Source organism: Clarias gariepinus, chromosome 23, assembly GCF_024256425.1.
Source record: "Clarias gariepinus isolate MV-2021 ecotype Netherlands chromosome 23, CGAR_prim_01v2, whole genome shotgun sequence".
In the NCBI taxonomy this organism is placed as follows: Eukaryota; Metazoa; Chordata; class Actinopteri; order Siluriformes; family Clariidae; genus Clarias; species Clarias gariepinus.
In genome coordinates, this window is record NC_071122.1 from 21,596,722 (window position 1) to 21,621,409 (window position 24,688).

Genomic DNA, 24,688 nt, shown 5'->3' on the forward strand with positions numbered 1-24,688 from the left:
CTCACTAATATTAATATTACTAATATTTCAAACAGCATGAAAGGAGAGTGTTCTGAGGTCAATGTGACTTTCCAAACTCATCAAAATTATTAAATACTGTAGCAAAATAACCTAGAAATAAGACCATATGGTTCGAGTTCTTGTCTAAACCTATAGCGATGACTTTGGACTGCATTTGTCCAAACACTTTTGCTATGATGGCAGTTATGGCTGCAATCTGTTTAGGGTCAATTGTGAAAGATGATACACAAATAAAATTAAGGAATGAGGTTGCATTGAATATTACGCCACCCACCGTGTAAATTAAAATAATACTAATAAAAATTGCGACAATTTGTGCAGTTATTCAAAGATAAACAATTTGTGGGTGGGTTTGATTTGATTGACCAATCAGATTTAAGCATTTAACAGCATTGTGGAATAATCAGAATCAGAAAGTGCTTTACTGCCAAGTGAGTTTGCACATACTAGGAGGAATTTGTTTTGGTGACAGAAACTTCCAGAGACAACACACACACACACACACACACACACACAAAAGAAATGGATTAAGATGTGGGGTATTATTAAATAAATATCAGTGGTATTAAACATATTGTACATATAATTAAAACGTTTATTAAACAAAACAAAAAAGTTCTTGTGTCTTGGTGACCTGATGTTAGGTGCTCTGTAGCTCAAACTTATGAGGAGAAGGTGGTTTGGATGTGTGAGGTCATTTCTGTCAGGACTTCTTTGCTTTTAGTAGACCTCACAAGTTTACACTGAACTGTTCATTTTCTGAGAGCGTGACTTTGTGGCGCCAACGAGCGCTGACATGCGCAGTAGCTTTGTTATGATGAACGATCCGCCGTGTGTGTGAGTCGATCGGCCTTCCACACAGTCAGAGCGCAGACTCCGCGCATCTCCGCCGTGTGTGTCTCAGCCTCGGTGCGCTTCTCCACTCACAAACACAATGGAAACGGCAAACAAGGTAGGAGCGAGATAACACGTCGCATGTGCCGTCTCTCCGGTGTCACGTGTTAGTTATGTGCTTTCAAACGCCTGAATGGCTTTCTTTTTTTTTTTTCTTCTTTTTTTTTTATATGTCATTTTTGGGTTTCAGGTCTTATCCACAGGAACATGGCAGGTTTTTAAACTCCCTTTGGGCTTCATCCGCCTGCTGGAGTGGGTGAGTGTGTGAAAGTGGTGGCATTGTCGGCTTCATTACACACGTGTGAACTGCACAGTGATGGAATTTTTTTTTTTCTATGAATTAATCTTTAGATCCAGTGCTGGTACTTTATTATAGGCTCTTTATTATAAGGCTTGTTCATGCAGCACGTGCGCAACATTACTTAAACGTGTATGTGTGTGTTGTTATTAATAAGATTATTATTATTATTATTATTATTATTATGCTTTGCTTTACCGGTTTGAGACTCGAACCAATTAACGCCTGATTAATTGATTAATTAAGGAGCGCGCACCCCGTGCACGTGCTTATCTCTAAAAGCCCGGGACGCGCGTGCAGTTCGGAGTTGAGATTTACAGTGTTTATGATTTCGAAGTACACACTTTATACACACAGTCTGTTGCATGTGCCTTAAATTCACATGTACCTGTAGTTTCCTCTCATATTGTGTGATGTGATTATTTGGGTTTGCATGCACGATTCAATTTTAAGGGCCCTGCATCCATCCATCCATCAATTCATCTACTATATATATCCAAGCTGACCTCTCTAAGTGTTGGTTAGCCGCAATGACCCATGACTTGGTTATTGTTGCAGAGGATATTACTTGATGAGGAGGGTGCACACACACACACACACATTCATAGTCATACACTATGGACAATTCTGGAAACACCAGATGAAAATGAATGTCTTTAGACTGGTAAAGAACCCAGAGCCCAGTGGAAACCAACAACGCATGCAAAGACCACCTGGACTCCATGCATACATCCAAGAGGCGAGATTCAAACTCACAAAGCTTGAGGCACAAAGCAACAATGCTGATTGCTGAACCTTTTAAGGATGTAACATCCTAAATGCATTTTTACATGTTTCTTGCTTATTATTACCACACTATTACTCTCACTCACTTGTCATCTATAGTGTTTATCCTGTATACAGTGTCACAGGGGTCTGGAGCCTATCCCAGGAGACTTAGGGCACGAGGCAGGGTACACCCTGGACGGGGTCCCAATCCATCACAGAGCACAAACACATATACATACTTATAAAACCCTCCACACTGGAGGATATTATTATTATTATTATTATTATTATTATCACAAAATATGATTGCATATAGCAGGACAGTGGTGAAGTGTTCAGCAATGTCACCTTGCACCTCCAAGGTGGAGGGAGTTTTTATGTTCTCCATGCTTGCTAGGTTTCCCCTGGTTTCCTTCCATAGTTAATTGGTGTTCCCAAATTTCCTGTAGTGTGTGTGTGCATGCCCTCCAATGGATTGGCACCCTGTCCAGGATGTTCCCCACCTTGTGCCCAAATCTCCCTGGTATTGGCTCCAGGCCTCAACAATAAAAGTCTCAAGAGGTATCCATAAGTAGAAATCATGTGCAGCCTTCAATAGCAATCTATTCTGAATACGAGTAACTTATGATGCTGCCGTTGTGGGGTGTATCAGTGATGGGGTAAAGGAGGCGCACAGGAGCCTGGTGTAATTTAAATCATCTACAGCTGAACACCACCAAGACCAAGATGATGGAGATGGACTTTAACATGTTCGGGTCCACCTTATTACCAATTAGCTTCTAACTTAAGTGGAGTGGACATCCAGATACCTGGTGCTGCATTTGAATAACAAACTTGATTGGACAGTGAACACAGACTGTCTGTTACAAAACAGGTCAGAGTCAACTATTCTTGACTCTAAACTAGACAGAGGACATCCTGACATCCCTCAGGAGGACATCCTGAGGGCGCTTTCAACAGATCATGGTTACCAGTCAGGTGTTGTCAGTGGGCTTTTTATTGTTAAGAGCTATAGTTCGACTGTTGGCCCTGAAGCTGGATTCACTGGAGTCAATACTGGTGAGGAGGACCTTAAACGAACTGCTGTCCATCATGTCCAACACCAACCACCCACTGCACAGAGCTTTTGCCAGCAGAAGAGTAAGTCCAGTGGGAGTCTCAGAAAATCCTTTGTCCAATGCATCATACTTAACAGAAGATAATACTCCTTTTTATGTGTTTGTGTGTGAGAACATTTAAAAATCTGATTATAGTGGTTCTTAGTATTGGGCACATGCATCCCCAGATGGATGACAACATATCACTTTTTTACTGTGCCATTATATATTAAACAAAAATGAAGCTGAAAAGAAAATTTACTAGTGATGGGACATTTGAATCATTTTAGTTATTCGGTTCTTTGAATCTCGTATATCAGAATGAACGAATATTTTTTTTAATCATTTATGTTATTTCGTTCTTTTGATCAAAAATAAAATACAATGTTACATTTTCAATAAACAGACCCCCAACACGTCTACATACACAAATTTTGGCTATAGTTCCAGTAATAATTTTTTTTTAAATGCAGCTAAGGACATACAGTATTATGATGAACAAAATGAGTAGCTTTTTCTCATATCTTCTCGTCCGAGTCGTTCGTTCTTTTGAATCTATTGCACCGTATAGCGTCAATGGGAGTCACATAACAAAAAGAACGAACGACTAGGAGTAGAAGACTCTGAGAAGAATTGTTCAATTCTGTTTCCTGTATTTTGCACTGCATGGCAAATTGCAGCCAGGTGATGCTAATCATCAGTCCCTGATTAACTATTCATCAGCAATAGTGTAGACCTACAAAAGCAGAAGTTTGGGCAGTTTGTCTGTAGCATTTAGGTGTGTCTTAATATAATGGCAAAAAGGAAAGACATAAGCTATACTCCTAATTTTGTGTCAGTTATTCTTTATAAATTGGCTTCCCCAAGATTAAAAAGTCACACCCTAAGCTAAATGAGAAGAACATACATATGGAACTTAACGTATGTATCCGTATCGACGCACACGCTAACACTAATGCAAACCTTGGATAATTATTGCAGTTCAAGGTTGAGGGTTCTGAGCACAGTCACGCATCTCCTTTTGGGAGCTTGAATCGTCACGCTCCGCGTTTGAAGTGTCCTCACACAGACGAGGGGCTTATCGCCCAGGAAACACACACTACTAATCACGTTTGGTCTCATCCCAGCTTTTTTTTTTTGCTTTTTTTTTTTGCTCAATACATTCTCCATTTCTCTCCACCAGAGCTTTTGTCAGGGCTTTTGTCTATGAACCAGCCTCTGTTCTTCTAAATGAGCTTTTTTTTTTCCTAGACAGGATTTTCATGATTGTGATTATGGCTTTGTGGCTTTATATCACATTTAATTTCACATCCCTGTTTCATCTTCATTTCTCTTTTTAAATGAAACAGTAATGCATTTACTCTGATTTTACGCACAAACAAAATTGCGGGCGATGTGGATTAGCTTTGAATCTGTTTTGAACATATCCATCCAGGAGAGGACGTTACCTCTAATAACCGCTCTGTGCAAATGTGTTAAGCAGAAAAAGCATTTCAATTTGTTGAATCTTTAGGAGGACAAGCAACAACAGCTGAGACCACATCGGGTTCCACTTCTTGTTACTTGCTCAGTTTTTCAACTCGAGAGCTGAGATACACTTGCACGCTTCAAGTGCATTAAGATGCACACAAATGTCATCATCTATCAGCTTTTTTTATCTCCGTATGTGTGTGTATGTTAACGTGCACACACTGCTTTGTTTCTCATGCCTTGCTGCCGTATATAATCACAGTTATTAGCCCAGGATGATAGTTTAGAGGGAGATTAGGGATCGGGGCTGCTGTTTCCTCCTAAATGGACAATGTGGATATTTTTACTCTCTGTAGACTCGAAGCGATGCAGACTCGTGAGGCATCACAGCTCTGTGCATTGGTGTGTACGTGTATGAGAGAGGTTTTTTGTTCTCAAGGTTAAGCCTGTAATCCAGAGTCAAGTGCGACACAAGCAGATAAGTGGAAATGTAGTTTTTCTCTGTGTGTGTGTGTGTGTGTGTGTTGAGTAGCAGCTCATTCTGAAGAGACGAGTGCTGGAGTGAAAAACTTGATGGCCTGCAGGTGCTTCTGTTCTCTTTCACGTTCACTAAAACTAAAGAGGCTGATTAACCGCAACACACACACACACACACACACACACACACACACACAAAGGCTGCTCTCAAAGATGCCTTTCTATTTTAACATAAACAAAAACAACTTTTTTCTTCAAACTAATTTCTTCTCTTCCTTTTTGGAAAACTTAAATGTTTTTTTTTTCTTTAAAGATGAAAAATTAATATTACTATTTAAATATAACTATCTATCTTAATTAAAGTAATATTTATTTTATTTTTTTACATTGGTTTTTACATTGGTCAGATTCCCCCCCCAAAAAAAAACATTCTGTATGTCTGTATGTCTGTCCAGCCAGATTATGTCACAGCATCATGCAAAACTGTCTGGGCAGAATTTATTCAATCTTATTGAATCAGTATTTAAATTAATTGAATCTTATTGAATTAGTATTTAAATCTCTGTTTAAAGTGAAGTCACAATGTTGAGTAAAAGTGATGTTATGAACAGTTGTGTGTCGGATTTAATAATTTACTTTAAACTAAGCTACTAATGCACCACTTGCTCAGTGTAAACAAACACCTGATAGATATTAATTAGAAAATCTAAACTCAATATTTTTACTGGGATTAGTTCATATTTTCACTTTGGCTGAAATAACAGCGCTGAAGTGGTATAAGTGAATTTTTAACACACTGGAGTAGTTTTAAGACAAAATTTATATTTTTTATTTATATCTGTAATCCACTCTCTGATTGTTTTTTTTTTTCCATAGAAGGAGTCTCCAGTGTCAGCGCTCTGTAACACTCATAAGTGATGCTTGACCGTTACATTTTCCGTCGAATTAATCAAACATTTTTAAAAATGTAGAAGTTTGAAATTTGTTAACATATTATAAAATGTTTTTTTGTATTATTTATACCTCACGTGAGAGCTGTTGTGCTGCAGCAGAGTAAACCCAAAGCCGCGCTTCATCTTTGTCATCATCACACGCGCCCGCATCCTCCACCATGCCCCGCAGATCAGCGCACAGCTGCGAGAGACTGATAAACAACTTAAAGCACCACTGCTCTCATCCTGCACTGCATTCTGTGTGTAGAGAGAGAGCGCATGAGAGAGAAATACACACACACACACACCTAGTTTAAAGCTCTTTCTTTAATTAAACAAGCAGGTCTGAGCCACAAGCTTAACTAGGAACAAATTAGGAGCTAGTTGTCATTGTGTCTCCCTTAAACAGCTGCATTCGCTCTCCAGCCTCCAGTCTTGTTTTTTTCATCGTTTATTCTTTCATCAAGTCTTTGTTCTTATGAATTGCTCTTCTAAAAACTAAGAAGAGGAAATGTTTTGCTACAATTTGCATACAATAAGGCTACAACAAGGCCTGTGTGTAGTAAACATATCGCGTCAGCTTTTTATTTCGTCATGACGGTAATACGGTGCTGCAGCAGGTCCTGACACTGCTCCAGGGTCCACGCTTCGTTTCTGAACTTGCATTACTCAGTACGTTTACATGCACGTTGCTATGGTTACAGCCCAGCCTCGATAGGACTGCTGTCCTAGTCCTATTATACAAGCAGGAGAGAAGAATAGATTTTTTTTGTATGTGTGAAGTAGGTCTGACTCCAGCTACAACATCTTCCACTTTTCTTGGAAGGCTGTCCACAAGATTTTGGAATGTTTCTGTGGGAATTTGTGTCCATTCATCCTGTAGAGCATTTACAAGGTCAGGCACTGATGTTGGCCTGGTAAGAATCTCCGTTCCAGTTCGTATCAAAGGTGCTTGATAGAGTTGAGGTCAGGGCTCTGTGTTCGGGCCAGTCAAGTTCTTCCATGCCGAACTCATCAAACCTTGTCTTTATGGTCTTTTTCTTTTGTGCACTGGGTCGAAGTCATGTTGGAATAGAAAAGGGCCTTCACCAAACTGTTGCCACAAAGTTGCATAGAAAAATAGACGTCTTGGTATGCTGAAGCATTAAGATTCCCCTTCACTGGAGATAACGGGCCTAATTAATTGAAACACCTGAATTCTATAATTAACAGGTTTGGCCAAATACTGTTGAGCATATGGTGTGCTGGCGATATTCCTCCTTTCAGCTTGTTAGTTTTTGTATAGTTCACAGACCAAACAACTGACAAACAACAGCGCTGTACACATTTGCATACATTTCTTGACTGGCTACAATCATCACCGTTAAGTGTGAATGTGTATTCTTCTGCAGTGATTAACCATCCAGGGTCGTAATCCAGGGTAGTAATCAAAAAGGCTCTGAATTTACACAGTTGTTGGTTGGGTCAAAGGAACTACAGTAGAAACGTAAACAGTTCAAATACTAAAAATATATTTTTTAAAACTGTTCCAACTTTCAAGTGATTGTGACCTCTGCTGGTGGAAAATGAAACATTTACAGAAAGTATGAATGCGTATTATAATGTGATTTTATGTTCATCTATGTATAAAAGCGTCTGTGAGATTGTCTATGGACGATTATTGATGAATGATGAGATAGAAATAGATGCTCAGGTTATTGTTGGAACATTTCTACAGGATTTCCTGATACTTGCTGTTAGCCTGCCATGAAATAACCCTAAAGACAAGATTAGTGTAAAAAAATACAAATTAAAAATAAAGATCTTACCAACAGCCAAACAGACTGGAGGCAGGTTTCAGTTTTTTAGAAAGAAAACAGACTCAGATTCCTGTACAAACCCCCCGGAAATGTACCTGGTTTAAGTAATGCACCAAAATAAACTGTACTTACTGTAAACTTGCTCATCTCGGACACACATTTGTTTTTGTCGATATAGCATAGCTCCAGACACACGTGTTCTCAGTAGAGAAAAAGAAGTTGTGCTGTGCAGTTGTTGGAAATGAGTCTCTAGACAGAAGAATTGTAAAGAGTGATTATTTGAGTTACGCCTAAAAAAATTCAAATCTGTGGTTACTCTTCTCTTTCTTCCCTGAAATAGAACATTTCCTAAATTCTCGAAATAAAAGCAAGAACCGTTCTTTAGTCAAAGCGACTGAGACCGGGTCGACGTTTGATCAAGGTTCGACGTTTACTGAAGCTCTTGTCCAGTATCTGAACATTTCATGGATCGCGGATTTGCTGATTGGAGGAATATTGTGTGAATGAGTAAGTGGACAGGTGTCTGTTTCACAAGACAAGTAACAAGAATCAAGCACATGAATAAGCATTGAACAAATATCCATAAGCAACTGCAGGAAAATGTTTTGTTCCCTGTTTTGTTTTTCCATGCTCGTACCAGCAGATGGTGGTGTTTACCTCGCTTTCATGGTCAATCAGTAAAATCCTGACTATGCTTGTGTGCTGTCATGCGTTGATTTTTGAATTATGAAAAATGAATATGCCTGTGTTTATCTCAGATCCTCTCAGGCAACAAGTGTTGGATTTCTCAGAAAAAGACAAAAAAAACATTCTCAGTTCATTTGTTTTGGAAAAGTCCTGTTTCTTGAAAACTGTTGGCTGTAAATGACATGTTCTTGCTTTGGAATGAAACTGGAATGAGGTGCTTGTGACATGCATGCAATAGCCTGGCTGCTGAAGCTCTTGGGATTGCACACAATTTCCAGACCCACTCCAGAGTTCCACGGTGAAACCTGGCCATGCTGACATGATAGAAAGTGATGAGTAGTGCTCATTATTGTCTCAGCAGATGCTACACACACATGGGCAGCTGTACCAGCACTCTTCCCGACTCTTCCTCCCACACATAGTCCACCTGTTATTCTGTTTCGCTCTTTTCTATCTCGATCTTGCCAACTTGCATCCACACACGCACACAAACACAACACACACTGTCTTTATTAAGATTGTTTTACATGTACGGTATAACTGTAAGGTGTCAAAAGGCAGAAGTGAAGTAACAGTAGAGTGTCCCTATGGCGAATAATACTCAAGTAAAAGTAGAACTCCTGCATTTACATGTGTACCTGGGAAACAGTATAGAAGGAATCACCATAAATATTACTTAAGAATGAAACATACAGGGCTTGTATTAGCTTACCATAGTAAAAAAAAAGAAATAAAAAAAAACCTGTCTCTCTCTCTCTCTCTCTGTTCTGATCTCCAGGCATATCTTGCAAGTCACGCAATGATGCAAAATAGTCAGCAGGTGGAGAAATTCCCACCTTAAATACGACTGCGAATCCACGTAGAAATGCAGTGAAGTAAAAGTACAAATATTTGATGCATTTTTGAGAAACATAAAAGTAAAAAGCGTCCCAAATAAAACTACTCAATCAAAGTACACCTACAGTCTTGTGCAAAAGTTTAGGCACCCCTTGATAAATAACAGATTTTGGTGTTTTCTTTTAATTGAAAAGATGTTAACACCGTCTCTTCTGGAAATGGAAAAAATGCACAATATGTTTTTTTAGCAAACATTGATGCAAAGTTACTTCTCATGCCATAAATCGAACAAAAATAAAATTATTATTATGGCACTGTGCAAAACTTTGGGCACCCTACATAATCAGTACTTTGTAACACCTCCTCTGGCAGATATCACAGCTTGCAAACGCTTTTAATAGCCAGCTAAGAGTTCTTATACTCTTGATTTTCTCCCATTCTTCTTTGCAAAAGGCTTCTAGTTCTGTAATATTCTTTGGTCGTCTTGCATGCACAGCCCTTTTAAGATCCACCCACAAATTTTGTTTAAATTTTGTCTGATGTTTCAATCAGGGGACTGTGATGGCGATTCCAAAACGTTCAGCTTCAGTACACACTCTTGAGGTATTCCATAGTGGATTTCAGGGTATGTTTAGAATACAATGTTCATTGTTGTAAAAGCCATCCTCTTTTCAGCTTCAGCTTTTTTTTTATAGATGGTGTGATGTTTGCTTCCAGAATTTGCTGGTATTTAGTGTAATCCATTCTTCCCTCCACCCGTGCAATGTTTCCTGTGCCACTGGCTGCAACACAACCCCAAAGCATGATAGATCCACCCCCATGCTTAATAGTTGGCAAAGTGTTCTTTTCATGAAATGCTGCTCTTTTTTTTTTTCTCCAAATATGCCTTTGTTGATTGTGGCCAAAGATATTTTAACTTCATCAGTCCACAGCACTTGTTTCCAAAACGCATCAGGCTCCTGAAGATGTACTGTTGCGTACTTCTGACATTGGGTTTTATGATGGGGATGCAGGTAAGGATTTTCTTCTGCTGACTCTTCCATGAAGGTCTTGTGGAACGGTGCACCACCACTCCTGAGTCTGCTAAATCTCCCTGCAGGTTTTTTGCAATCAAATGGGGTTTTTGATTTGTCTTTCTGACCAGCATACAAGCAGTTCTCTCTGAGAGTTTTTTTGGTCTTTCAGATCTCATCTTGACCTCCACCGTTCCCCTGAACTTCCATTTCTTAATTGCATTTCTCACTGTGGAAACTACAAGCTGACAACGCTTTGCTGTCTTCTTGTAGCCTTGTCCTGCATTGTGTGCATCAATAACTTTCATTTTCAGAGTCTTACACAGCTGCTTAGAGAAACCCATGGTTGTTGAGTGTCCGCAAGTGTGTGCACAAGGTTTGAAGAGTCAAAGTATTTGTAAAGCTTTGAAATTGGCATTTACTAATGACAGCTGTTGCCATGCATCAGATGTAACAAGCTGATTAAGGTCTGAAACTGAGATCTGAGACTCTGGAACTCTTAGGGTGCCCAAACATTTGCACAGTGCCATAATAATGTTTTTATTTATTTATTTTTGTTCAATTTATGGCATAAGAAGTAACTATGCATCAATGTTTGCTGAAAATATTGTGCATTTTTTTCCCTTTCCAAGAGAAACTGTGTTAACATACAATGAAAAAAAAACCCCACCAAAATCTGTTATTTATCAAGGGGTGCCTAAACTTTTGCATAAGACTGTATGAGAAATATGTATTAAGTACCGTGATGATGTAAACTTACACACTTACTGCCCACCTCTGTCAAAGATTGGATGTTTTAAACCAGCAGTTGTTTGCATTTTGGTGAAAGTTTGGTGACGGTGTTTGTTGAACAGATTTTTTTACACTAAGAAGTTTTTTTTTTATTTTATTTTAGCTCAACGAATCTAGAAACTGTCATTCCGTACATCTGTTATAGTTCATTATCTCTGTCTTAAATGAGATTTGCCCCTGAACTGTGACTGGGAAGTCCATTAACTTCAAGAAGTGCAATTCACAGTTAGCACACTAACGATATGCGCTGACTTAAATGCCAAGTGGGACTTCTTAATTACCGAAGCTGATGACAGTAAGAGGAGAAATAAATGATCTGGTGCTTAAGATAACTGGAAACGTTAATAAGATGTAATCAGAACTCCAGTTCATTGCTTTTTAATGGGACGTCCTCTCAGTCCATTTCATAATATTGTATTTGGGACACTTGGGACTATGGTTAGAACAATTATGACATAATCACAATTAGTTGAGGTAATCATTCTCATTAATCATTGCATGTGTTTACTTATAAATGCATGCGTTAACCGGTAAATGCATTATACCATCTCTATTTGTTTTGTAATGTAATGAAAGCAGGTCAGTAAAATGTTATAGATTTACTTTACAATCAATGATTATCTCAGTCTAATGCAGTAAAATCGATATAATAATAAAAGTTAAAATTATCTGACTTAATACGCAAGTACTGCAGGTGGGCTGTAACACGGCATTTACAATAAATAAATGAGGTTTTAAATAACTTTTACTCTTCATTTATTCTTAGCATTCTTAAGTTTTGGAATGGCCACCCTATACTATACTATATCTATTATTCCAATTCATATCTACTATCCCATACAATGCTATGATACATTTTGCTATATTATACTATATTGTACTAATATTAATATGTCGTATGGTACGGTGTAGTATAGTACTATACTACACTGTAATAAATTATACTACCAAACCATACCTTCTATACTCTGCTATGCTATACTGTATTGTAATCGTACTCTGCTATGCTACTCTATACTACATTATACTATACAATAGTATACCTTGCTATATTACTGTATGTGCTATACTATACTATATTATGCAATACTATGTATACTATATTATGCTATATTACAGAATACTTTACCCACTGTACTATGCTATGCTCTGCTATGCCATGCTATAGTACAGCACACTAGCTATACTATACCTTTTATAATGGAACCCAAATTCCAGAAAAGTTGGGACAAGTATGGAAATAATACCGGTTATACCAAAAAGGAGTCCATTTTAAAGTTTTTTCCCCTTGTGCTATATTGAAAACACTACAACAATACTTACCATGTCAGTTTAATTGTTTGTTGAAATTATGCACTTGTTTCAAGTCCGATGGCTACAACATAAAGTTTTAAGTTTTTAGACCATCCTATACTACTTCATACAAAACCTACTATAATATGATATGATGTACTGTACAGTACTATACTATACTGTATTATACTAGACTAGATTATTGCCTACCTATATCTACTATTATATGCTATAAGTTGCTATACTATATATATACCATGCTATGTTAATCTGTGGTATACTATACTATATACGGTATTATAATATGCTATATTATAGTAATTTATACTGTACTATATCATGTCTACTGTACTTTACTATATCAAACTTCTCTACTATGCTGTGCTATACTAAACTATGCAATGCTGTACTATACTATACTATACACTACCATACCGTACTATACTATACTATGCTATACTATGCTATGCTATACTATACTATACTATACTATACTATACTATACTATACTATATGAGTTGCTATTATGTGTAAGACAACTAAAGTCTGTAATAATCACAATTTTGTTGTACACAGATGTTGTGCATACACATTTATAAAAAGGCATACATTATTATAATTATAAAATTCCCTGTAAATACTTCCTCAGTGTCATGCTCTTTCTGGTCCTGTCTGGAACTTTCCTGCTCCAGTTTCGCCTTCGTTCCTCCCCCTCATCATGTGGTAAACTGGTGTCTAGTTGTAATGCCAACCCAACCTGTCTGTATTTATAGTCTCTGTTGCATAACTGTATTTGAAATTCTTGCATGTGTCTCTATTGCAGTGCTAATATACTGTACATATCGATTCCTGATTCTGTTTGTTTATTATGCAAAATACTGATCTTTACTTGAATGATGTTTTTCTTCCTATTTGTTTAACCATCAGGAACTAATGATACATGGAGGTTGGGCTTGCGACTGGTAACTTACCCCTACAGCATTTAGATTTGAGAGTATCACAGCATTAGGACAAATGGCTTGGCTTGATCATCATCATCGTCATCATCATCATTATTATTTTATTTAACTACTCAATATTTTTAGTAAAATCTAAGAAATTGAATAATTCTAAACAAAAATCTAAAAATAATGAACTAACTATAAAAACTATAGCTATTGAAAAAAAACTAATAAAAAGCTACTTTTTGAAATTGCTTACTTAAGATGCACACTATATATAATTAATACTTAATATAGAGTATGTAATAAAAGATGGGTTTGTGGGAAACGTTTGTTCATTAGGACTGCGCATTATGCAGAGGTTCAGATATAAGGCAAGACAAAGCATGTGGGATCAGACGTGTGTGCCCTGGGTGGGAGGGCGTTCCTCTTATAGAAGAGAGAGAGAGAGAGAAGGTGCATGGCTCACGGTGCATATTCAGATGTCCTCCTGTAGGGGATTCCTCTGTGCTTGTTTATTTGTGTGTGTGTTTCACCTGTTAAGTATAAAAAAAGTAACATACTTCTAGTCTCTCTCACTCTCTCTCTCTCTTTCTCTCTTTTTCCCTCTATTTCTATGCACACTCTCACACATACACAGACGCGCACACACACACAGAGAAAAAAAGAGACTCACATAATAGATCACAGAGGAGTGGAGAGAGAGGGAGAGCGAGAGATAGAGAGAGACAGAGAGAGAGAGAGACAGGATTTCCATTGGTCAGAGTCTAAACCGCATCCCGTTACCTCTAAATGAATCGGACTACAGCGAGCGACTTGTTGTGTGCAGCCTGAGATCTGTTGCGTGTTTAAATGTGTATGGTCATATTCGCTCCGGTAAGTGCCACCTTATTATTTTCTGCACTTCTGGCTGATTTTTGACATGTTTTGGTCAATGAGTATAATGAGTGGCGGGGGGGGGGAAGTATGATGTCAGGGTCAGTAAGTATTGGCATTCAGTTATTTAATCCGTTTCATGACATTGTACATATTGTATTGTAATATATTTTTTTTAAGTGCAGATATTTTTTGGAAATGTGTTTATTCATTTATTGATTTATTTAGTGATTTATAATTTGATCTCACATCTGTACAGTAGGCAGAGCTGCACAGCAGATTCTTTCTTCATTAATAATGAAAGACTTTTACAGCTCGGGAGAACGGCAGCAAATACATCACCACCACTGAAATCAAAGATCTACACCAGCCTTGAAGTGCTTTGGAGTCTTTGCACAGGATTCTCATACAAACATCTATCAATTAGGATCGCTTGGTGTTTAGTGCACGCGGAGCTTTAGTACCTGATTCAAAGCCGAGGTGTTACACTTTAATTAAAGTTAGTTTAATTAAAGATACAGGTAGTACCCTAATTTAAGGTTTTATTATGTAGGAGTTGTTGCTGATAGATAGATAGATAGATAGATAGATAGATAGATACCTTATTGATCCCAATAAAAATGTCCAACATACATTGCAATTAATAGCAAGTATAGTAACATAGACTATAAACATGTAGTTGCAATTACAGATTGTTAACCATAAAGGACGACCATACTGCAACAAAATTTATTAAGATAGAAAGAGAAATAAAAATGTGCAAATCTCAATAAATATTAGTGTATAGAGTACAGAAAAATTGAGATGTGCAATAAGTTATAGCCATTAAAAGTGACCACAGTGCTAAAGTGAATGGTGCAAGACTGAGGTAGTGCAAGTCAGTGCAGATTAGGGTACATGATAAGTAGATGAGAGAGAAAATGAAACAATAAGACTGTAAACAGTGAGTATGTCGTGATGGAGAGCAGCATGTATACCTGAGGATGAGTGATGGTTGAGGGACCCTCTGACCAAGACTTCCAATTACGTCCCGAGGCAGGTAAAGAGGTGTCAAAGCAGTGTGTGGAACCAAGAATTTCCTGAATCAATCATTATACATTTCTGTTTTAGGTTATACAGTAGATGCCTCTTAGAATTTTACATAGAAAAAGTTCTCATTAAGTTTAGTGATTCATTGACTGAGATTGGCTGATTGGCTGAAGAAAGCAGGTGCTTGAAGATAATTTTCCATATTGTTGTAGTTTGATATGTTATATTTCATAAAGAAGTCCACCCAACCTGTTAATGAGGTTTCTTCCTGGTGTGAAATTGTGATAAGAATACTAATACTAGACTAATCGGCAACATTGATTAGAGATGACGTTTTATGTGGTGATTTATGTTTCAGTGCAATATATATATATATATATATAATTTAATTAATTACATTTAATTTTTATTTGTAAATGTGGGTTTGCTTTTAAGGAAGTAAAACGTCACAGTTCCTCTAGGATCCAACAGCTGGTGGTGTAAATCATTCACACATTGGCAGACTGCACAGCTGGAGCAAAATTGAACTAATTATTTGCCAGTGTGTGTGTTTAGAATTGTAACAAATTTTTTTAAAAATTTGAATTTTATTGAATGGATATTTATAAAATCATGAATCGCAATACAAATCAAATCAGTGCCCAGGTATCGTGATAATATACAGTAGTATCGAGTGATCCCTGGTGATTCCCTGTCTCTACAATTGATACTCATTTAATTGGTACAAAACCCTTTACAACAGCATTCTATACATTTTTGTTTGGTTTAAATGACTCGAATTGATAAAAATATGAAAAAGAACAAAATATAAAAGCTCGCTAATGTGCAAAATATTGTCCCATAAAACCTCTGCCACATTCAAATATTATAGGGTATCTATGATTTGTGATGTTTTTTTTTGTTTTTTTTTTTAATACAATAATATGATTAGGGTAAATCCAAAAATAACAAAACTGTGTAATTTATCCGGTTTAAATTTTAAATATTGGAAATAAGCTGGATTGTTGTAAGATTCCAGGAATAATCCAAGCTAGCTTTGCTTTAAACCACATTTAGAGCGTAAACCCTATGTACTGTTCGTATCATCTACTTTACTGGTTCCATCCACCTGCTCATACGTGCAATAATCCAATCAGTATTTCCGAACCTGGTATAGAGTTGTACACGCATTGTACACACATTGTACGCGGTATAGTGCAAAAAACAGAAAACATCCAACAAGTGACAAATGTGTCGGGAGAACACCTTCTTGATGAGATAGAGGGAGCCCTGAGGAGAACAGCCATAACCACACATTTGCGCTGACAGGAAGGTTAAGGTGATTTACATAATCATTATATACAGTACATGCCCTGTGATGAATTGGCACCCTGTCCAGGGTGTACCTTACCTCGTGCCCTAAGCCTCCCGGGATAGCCTCTAGGCCCCCCCACGGCCCTGAATACAGGATATAGAAAGAAAGTGATGTAGACGACGAGTAAGTGAATGAATGAGTGAGTATATACTGTACAGTTATTGTGAGCAGAAAAACAGCTTAACATGTTAAATTTTAAGGTGGATGAGCTACAACAGAAGAAACCGATTTTAGGTTCCACTCCTGTCCTCCTGGCAAGATTCAGTAATCTGAGACTACAGTGTGTACAGAGATTTACTGGAACTGAAAAGATAGAGGTTTGGAAAGTTGAAGGAAAATGATTGAGTATAAATGATTGGGTAGTTGGGTAACTGTTCAGGAGCAGGGCTACTGTTTAGGAGGTAATTGTTGAGCAGGGCTACTGAATATGAATGTGAAAAGTGTAAAGGTAAAAGGTAATCCTTCATGCAAAAAGTAAATAAAAAACCAATTGTCTTTGTTTTTTTGTGAAATCGATAAAAAATGCAAATCAAAGCTTGCAAACTAAGAACTTGTTAAGATAGCTTGAGCTTAGAATTCGTACATTTTGTATGACTTTATATAATAATTAATATAAAATTGCACAGAATGCAAACTTTTTTTGAGGATGCAAAACGACTTGGCAAATTCGTAACAATTTATTCAACGTTAAAATTGATCCAGGTTAAGTTTTAACATAGTTAAAATAAAATTTAATCAAACCCAGTCACATTTCCATTTTTTTTTTTTGTTTAAATTTGCCATGCATTTTTCATGAGATCATGTTCTATTGTTGTCAAGACAACAGTGTTGCATGCATATTTGATTTTTACGCAAGTCAAATGACACACACACACATACGACAAAGATGAATTACTTCTACTGCCTTTCAGTACTGAAGCAGTGTTTCATTTGAGATACCTAATAAACGCTCAAATGAAAGAATAGGATCCTCAAAAATGTAGCCAGTATTCACATGTCGCTAGTTTTTTCACTGCCTCATTGCATAACTGCCAGCTGGATATGAGACATACCTGGGGAAGAAAAAAAAGTATTAGCTCTCTGAGGGAGACCGTCCTCTGGGTAAAGTGGTTTAGGCCAGTCACTTTCCCTCAGAGCGAGCGTGTCTCCTGCGCTTATTAAAGCAGCCCTTCTCTCCTGAGGCCTGGCTAAATAAAAGAAGCGGAGTAAAAGACAAAGAGAAAGTGAGCGCAAAACAAGAATGAGCCTAGTTATGGGCAAGGCACTGACACGAGGGTGAAATCTTCCTTTTCTTTTTTTTATTTCAGATGTATTACAGTATATAGTCCCTGCTTTCTGTTCTCCGTGCCTCACATTGATTAGCAGACAGCTTGAGAAATGGAGATTACAGGCGCATTAGTCAGACCTTTCCAGGAGTCCGATAGCTTAATTGAAATGAAGTATCTTTTCATTCTGTCGCAGGGAATCCAATGATGAAGAAAAAAAACAAAAGTTTCCCTCGGCTAATTAGATATATATTCTATATATATCTACAGTAATTTGTGTATTTAGAGCTAACTAGTGCAGAGAAAGCGACTGCCTGCCGAACATCACCCCTCTTTTTTTCCCAAGGAGGAAAATCCATAAAAAAATTCATCATCTGATGTTAATTAATATTAATAATTTATTTAAATTATTACATTGTGAATGAGTGCTGGGATGAGCACAGGACAGTCTTTACAATTACAGCAGCCGGCCTTTGTAGAAATCTACAGTATACAGGTGAGACTGGAACACTGTTGCCAGTCTGCCAAACCTTTGATGTCTGACATTTCCTTTCTTTCTTCTTTTTTTGTTTTTGATAAATATGCAAAATTTAGATTATTTCTATGATAGAAATGTGTGATGCACACCAAAAAAAAAAACCGAATTATTCCTATATTTCAGGTAAATTTAATTGAGTTAAATAATTGAAGCAAGCATCACGAATTAAAGTGGAGCTTAAGCGCAGTGTATTGTTACACCCCTATGTTAAACATAAAGCCAGGTGAATATCCAACAACACGTGACTGTCTGGATGCCAGATGAGATTTAAAAATCACTGAATGAGTAATCACATCTGGAATTATAATAAAATTATGATAAAAACACTCGACGATCAACAGGATGATAGATCGCATTAGATGAATGAGTAATCATCTTCATAGGCACAACCACTTATGTAGTTCTGCTCAGGGTATTATTATAAAAATCTCCACAAATCTAGCCTTTATGGAAGAGTGGCATAAAGAAAGCTATTGTTAAAAGCTGTACTGTTGTGGAACTGTACTGGATGCAGGACTTCTTTTGGCTTTCTTTCAACACAACAATGGCTTTCTTCTTGACACTCTTCCATAAAGGACAGGTTTCTGGAGTGCATGACTAATAGTTGTCCTGTGGACAGATTCTCTCACCTGATCTGTGGATCTCTGCAGCTCCTCCAGTGTTACCATGAGCCTCTTGGCTGCTTCTCTGATTAATGCTCTCATTGCTCGGCCTGTCAGTTTAGGTGGACGGCCAAGTCTTGGTAGGTTTGCAGTTGTGCCATACTCTTCCCATTTTCAGATGATGGACTGAGCAGAGCTCTGTGAGATGTTTAAAGCTTGGGATATTTTTTTATAACCTAACCATGCTTTAAACTTCTCCCAACTTTATCCCCGGAAGTGGAAATACAGTAGTAAAACACTTTTGTACTCAAGTAAAACTACTGTTATGTCAGTGAAATTTTGCTGAAGTACAAGTTAAGTTACCATTATAAAAATCTACTCAAGTAAAAGTAAAAAGTAGTTCATTAAAAATTTACTAAGAGTAAAAGTTACTAAGTTACTTTTGTTTAACAGTGGGGGTGGGATGGGGGGATTCTAGTGTAATTTGAGGGGTTTGCTTTATAAGGATTTGATGGCATTTCGCTTTCAGCTGGGTCTGCATCACTGGCATTTGTTTTGTCCGTCTACATCGTTCTAGTGAGTTTAGCGCGTTTGTTTCCCACGCCCATCAATCGATCAGTGCAGTGGTTTTCGCGGTGCAATTTTTTGTTATCCACCGTTGCATTATTTTTATTAGTTTTCATTTACATTCATTTATTTTTTTACTCAGTAGCGAATATGATTTTATATATATATATATATATATATATATATATATATATATATATATATATGATTACTTCAAACAAAACATACTTAAGTAAAAGTTAAATTACAGATTTTAAAAACTATTTTAAAAAGTAGAAGTGCACAAAAAACTACCCAACTACAGTAATGCGAGTAAATGTAATTCATTTTTTTTTAACCCTGACCTGTCTGATGTGTTTTTTTGGGCTTCATGATGCTGTTTGTTCACTAATGTTCTCTAACATACCTCTGAGGGCTTCACAGAACAGCTGTATTTATACTGAGATGAAATTAAACACAGGAATTAAACTCTTTTTATTAATGAGTGAGTTTTTACTTCTGAAGGTAATTGGTTTAACTGGATTTTAGTTTGGAGTTCAGAGTAAATGGGGCTGAGTACCACACTTTGCAGATATTTATTAGTAAAAAAAAAAAAAAAACTATTTATAATTTTCCTTCCACTTCACAATTATGTGCCACTTTGTGTTGGTCCATCACAAAAAAATCCCAATAAAGTAAATTTACATGACAAAATGTGGAAAAGTTCTTTGGAGTACTGGAGAGCACTGTATCTTATTATACTGCAAATTTGGACATTGTGTCTAATTTATAATTTATTTTAAATGGTAGATTTGTAAATTTGTCCTAAATTCTTTCTATGATTAAATTTAAATTTCGGAGTAAAATCTATCTATCTTATGTTTTTTCTACCTTTCTATTCTATTCATCCTTTCTTTTTTTAAGTCACAAACATAGTTGTATAAGCATTTCAGTGCACATCATACTGTGTATGGTCATGTATGTGACTAATAAAAATTGTATTTAAATTAGAATTTAATTCTAAATGGGAAAAGGTTTGTGAGTGATATGAAGCTGATTAAAATGGAATTAAATCCATTAAATTTTATACATGCATCCATTAACGTCACGGTTTTGACATGTTTATAATGGAATCCTTTTGCGAGACTGATTGCTTTCAGAAATGCATTTTAAAATGATGATTCTGGTTTGTCCAGATGTGTTAAATCAGTTTCCATTACAGCCTTTTTGGTAACAGAAGGAAAATCACAGGTTTATATGTTAATGCGCTTGTTGTAATTGGTCCACATCATTTCTGTAGTAACAGGTAGTTTACAGAGACTTAGCTGGTAAACATTCATAACTTTATTTTTTTTGTCAAGCCATTTAATTTGGTATAATTTGAGTATAACTGTTTAGTGAGTGACTCCGCCTATTTTCCAGTCACGATTCAAACTATTTAAAATAAAAACGTCATGTTTTACAATGTCATTTGCAGCTTTTTGCCATCTTTGCTTTCGCGACATGTGGAGGCTACACTGGACAGCTGCGGGTTAGCGTGGACTGCGTCAACCGGACGGACAGCAATCTCAGCATCACCATTAAATTTGCATATCCGTTCAGGTAAAGGCTGGAGCAACATTAATGCAGACACACACACACACACACATTGGGAAACATATGCTCAGTATTTGTTTCCTTATCATTAGCCTGGAGCATTTCACTCATTATATGAATAATTGAAATCTGGATCAATAAAAATCACTTTTTTTTTTTTTTTTTTTTTTAACATAGTATAATATTTTATCCATAAAGGTCAGCCTAAAAAAGTTTAAACACCTTAAGATGTCATTTTGAGAAAGTATGTGTAGGCTTGGCAGCACGATGGTGTAGTGGTTCTACCACAGTCCAAAGACATGCAGATTATGCTAATGTTCCCAAATTGCCTCCTAGTGTGTGAATGTTGACTGGAGGTCCTACCTTGGTCGTGCAAGTTGGGAATAAATACAGTGGTCACCACTGACCTCCACGGCCCCTAGTCTAGGACTGCAGAAGTTTACCTACATGGATGGATGGATGTAAAGATTTGGATGTTTTTATGGATAGTTTTTTTTTAGACACAAATTAATTCATAGCTTTATTGGCAACTGTGTCTTCAAGTTGTGTGTGTTTTATTCGGAGTGATCTGAATTATTCCTTTAATATCATGCTAACTTTAACAAAGTCACTTTTTTTTTTATCTACGTCATCATTATACAGGTTATCTGCGCTCTGCGCCATTTAGCAGATGTGCTAATTAATTAAATCGAGGTGATTCAGCGTTACGGCTGCGAGTCTGATGACATTTGGAAAAGCTCGAATTAATAAATAAATAAATAAATAAAATCTCCACAGCACCTGCTAGATGATTTCTTGTCTGAGTTGTTAAACTTCGCCTTTCTGCTTCGATTTATCGGCGGTTGCCGGAGCTGCATGACGAACGCCCTCGCTTATGTCAGGATCGTTTGTATAGATTGAAGTCTAAGGATGACTGAATGCTTTATGGTTAGAAATCATCCTTTTCTTCTTTTAGTAATCCAGGTATTCATAGTGCATTCTGTAATGTGTAACATACTATCATACAGTCATACCCTAGGCACATACCTTATACATGCATAAGCATTTATGAGTATATGCCAACTTTACACCGCAGGTTGTGAAAAACTTGTATAGGAAAATAATCAACAGCATGTTGGCATGGTTTTGGCGAGACATGAATCAGAGTTACTGTAACCCATGGTGGTGATTACTTTCCAATAACTGCACATCTTAAAGTGTATAATGCCTTTCACTAATTTTGTGTGATTTCTAATTTTTTTTTTTTTTTTTTACATATTTAAAAATGGCATGTTCTATATTTAATCTCTAAATAGTTATGTTGCTTAGTCGGTGGATTAGTGCCTTGCATTATAGCAGCTAAAAAACAACTGGTATTCTCAACACACTGTTGCTTTTTTAACACGCAGGGCTGAACAATTTAATAAAAAATAAAATCAGATCGGAATTATTTTAACACGTATTGCGATTAAGCGATTTAAACTGCCAGGTTTAACTATTAAACAAAGTATTTAGAATTGAAACATATTTATTCCGGCTAACAGCAAAAAATGGCATGAATAATCTCATTAAGAAAGGTTTTTGATTAAGAATATTTTTATAACATCTTAAAAGTATTAAACAAATAAATAGATATTTTAATTATTGACAAACTCTACATTAATTCCTATGCATATGTATTTTCTGTAATAAATTGCAGCCTTTTGTGATTAAATTATTGCACAGGCACAATATCGCAAGTCATGATTCATTGTGCAGCTTTAAGACACGCATATATTTTTTATTAGTTTGTAATTGGTTTCCACCCATGAATCAGCTGTTACCACGAAAACAACAACATAGGACATGAATCAACACATTCCGACCAATCAGATGTCAGGGTTCGAGATGGTATAAAATCTGTTTATTGGGAACACTTTGTACACAACTACACTACAATAAACTGATAATAGCAGTGTAATTACTGTATAATTGTTGTGTTATGTGTTGCTCTGTGTTAGAACATTAATTTGTCTTGTCATTTAATTAATAACATTTGTAATATCGAACTGATCTTTTTCCCGTGACATCATGAGGTCTGTCCGCCGTGGTTCCGCCCACTTCTGGATGGCGAGCACTTATTGTCACCAGTACTTTCAGCAATTAATCACATCTGATAACACTTTGTCTCCTTGTAAATCGCTTCATGTATTGTCTCTGACCATCCCTGTGGGGTTTCAAGCTACAAACCTAATTAGCGTCTAACACAAGGCTGAATCCCAAATCCCCCTTTAATCTGGGATCAAGTGCACTGCTTGGCATATGGAACAAGGTGTTCTACACCCTACATAGCGCACTAGTTTTCCATTAAACACTATTTGAGATTCAACCCAGGAACAAGGGAACGTGTAGTCATGGTAGTCATGTGTCGCTTGTGGCTTATGATACTTACATTACAGCGTTTGGGGCAGACACCCCTATCCAGAGCGACTTTGATTTTGATCTCATTATACATCTGAGTAGTTAAGGGGTAAGGGCCCTGCTCAAGGGCCTTGGTGGTGCTGGGGTTTAAACCTGGGACCTTCTGATCAGCAGTCTAACACCTTAACCACTGAACATTTGGATGGATAATAAAGTTAAAAATTACGGGAGACTACGGCTGATCACCTCGTTTAAAATTGATGTTAAAATAAAGATGATGAGAAGGTACAGGACTAGTTCTAAAGCCAAATAAAGTGAAGCACCTGTTCTTAAAAAAACTTTTTTTAACCTTCTCCGAGCCCTTGAAGGCGAGTATGCACACAGAATCGAACACGGCCCCAGATCGGTTTCCGAGGCTGACATACAGTACGTCTTTGAAGTTCCTCTCAGATCTCTCTTTGCTTTAATAAGCGCTAAAGCCACCACTTTTTAAGGATGTGCGAATTGCACGAAAGGGACATTAATATTACACCAAATCCTTCCCTTCTCAGGAGAATCAATGAGACAGGATCCAGGACAGAGAAACGGTACTGATGCTGTGCTGCTTCCTCTCTTATCACACCTGACAGTTTCCCTCAGATAGAGGCTGAACACTTGTACCAGACACTATCAGGATCATCCCTGATTTCTTCTTGTCTTTATTCGATTTCTTCCTCCGATTGGCTGAGCTGTGTATCGATTTATCTGCTCAAACCTCAGGAGAGAAATAGGACATGTGGGGTAGACTGAACATGGCAGGGCATGCTCGATGTTCTCACATAGGCTCGTATTCAACTGGTGAACTACTAAAGACGGCGATTTTATTGCTGGTCATCCTGACTAGCCTTTTCGTCTGATTTGGAAAAGTGTATAATATCGGAAAAATCCATAACAGATCTTTTAGGGTTTCATATTACAACCAAACAAGGATTCAGAATCTGTTGTTACTTAGCCTTGAGTAGGGCTGGATTCAGAACAAAATAATGCAGGGAGGAGAAGAACGCTTGAGTCCGTCTAAAACTACAGAGATTCATTATTTTTTTTTAAGAAAACAACCTAACTTATATTATTCATAGGGAAAATATGACAAGGCAGAAACACTGCAAACAAGCATGACACCTTGATCCAATCGTTCGTCTACACCG

At 37.0% G+C, this 24,688-nt stretch overlaps 1 protein-coding gene across 2 annotated transcripts in view; it reads left to right on the top strand.

Moving 5' to 3' along the window:
* Positions 1-904: 904 nt before the first annotated feature.
* The window catches only part of synpra (synaptoporin a), a 30,036-nt gene continuing 6,252 nt past the window's right edge, over positions 905-24,688 (top strand). Inside the window, exons 1-3 of one of the 2 annotated variants that reach the window (XM_053484216.1) lie at positions 905-973; positions 1,106-1,171; positions 21,007-21,131. In XM_053484216.1, coding sequence (XP_053340191.1) covers positions 956-973; positions 1,106-1,171; positions 21,007-21,131 — 209 coding nt within the window. In that variant the 5' untranslated portion in view covers positions 905-955. Of the gene's footprint in view, positions 974-1,105; positions 1,172-14,101; positions 14,196-21,006; positions 21,132-24,688 lie in introns of those variants that run through there. The other variant, XM_053484217.1, reaches the window with a different exon arrangement.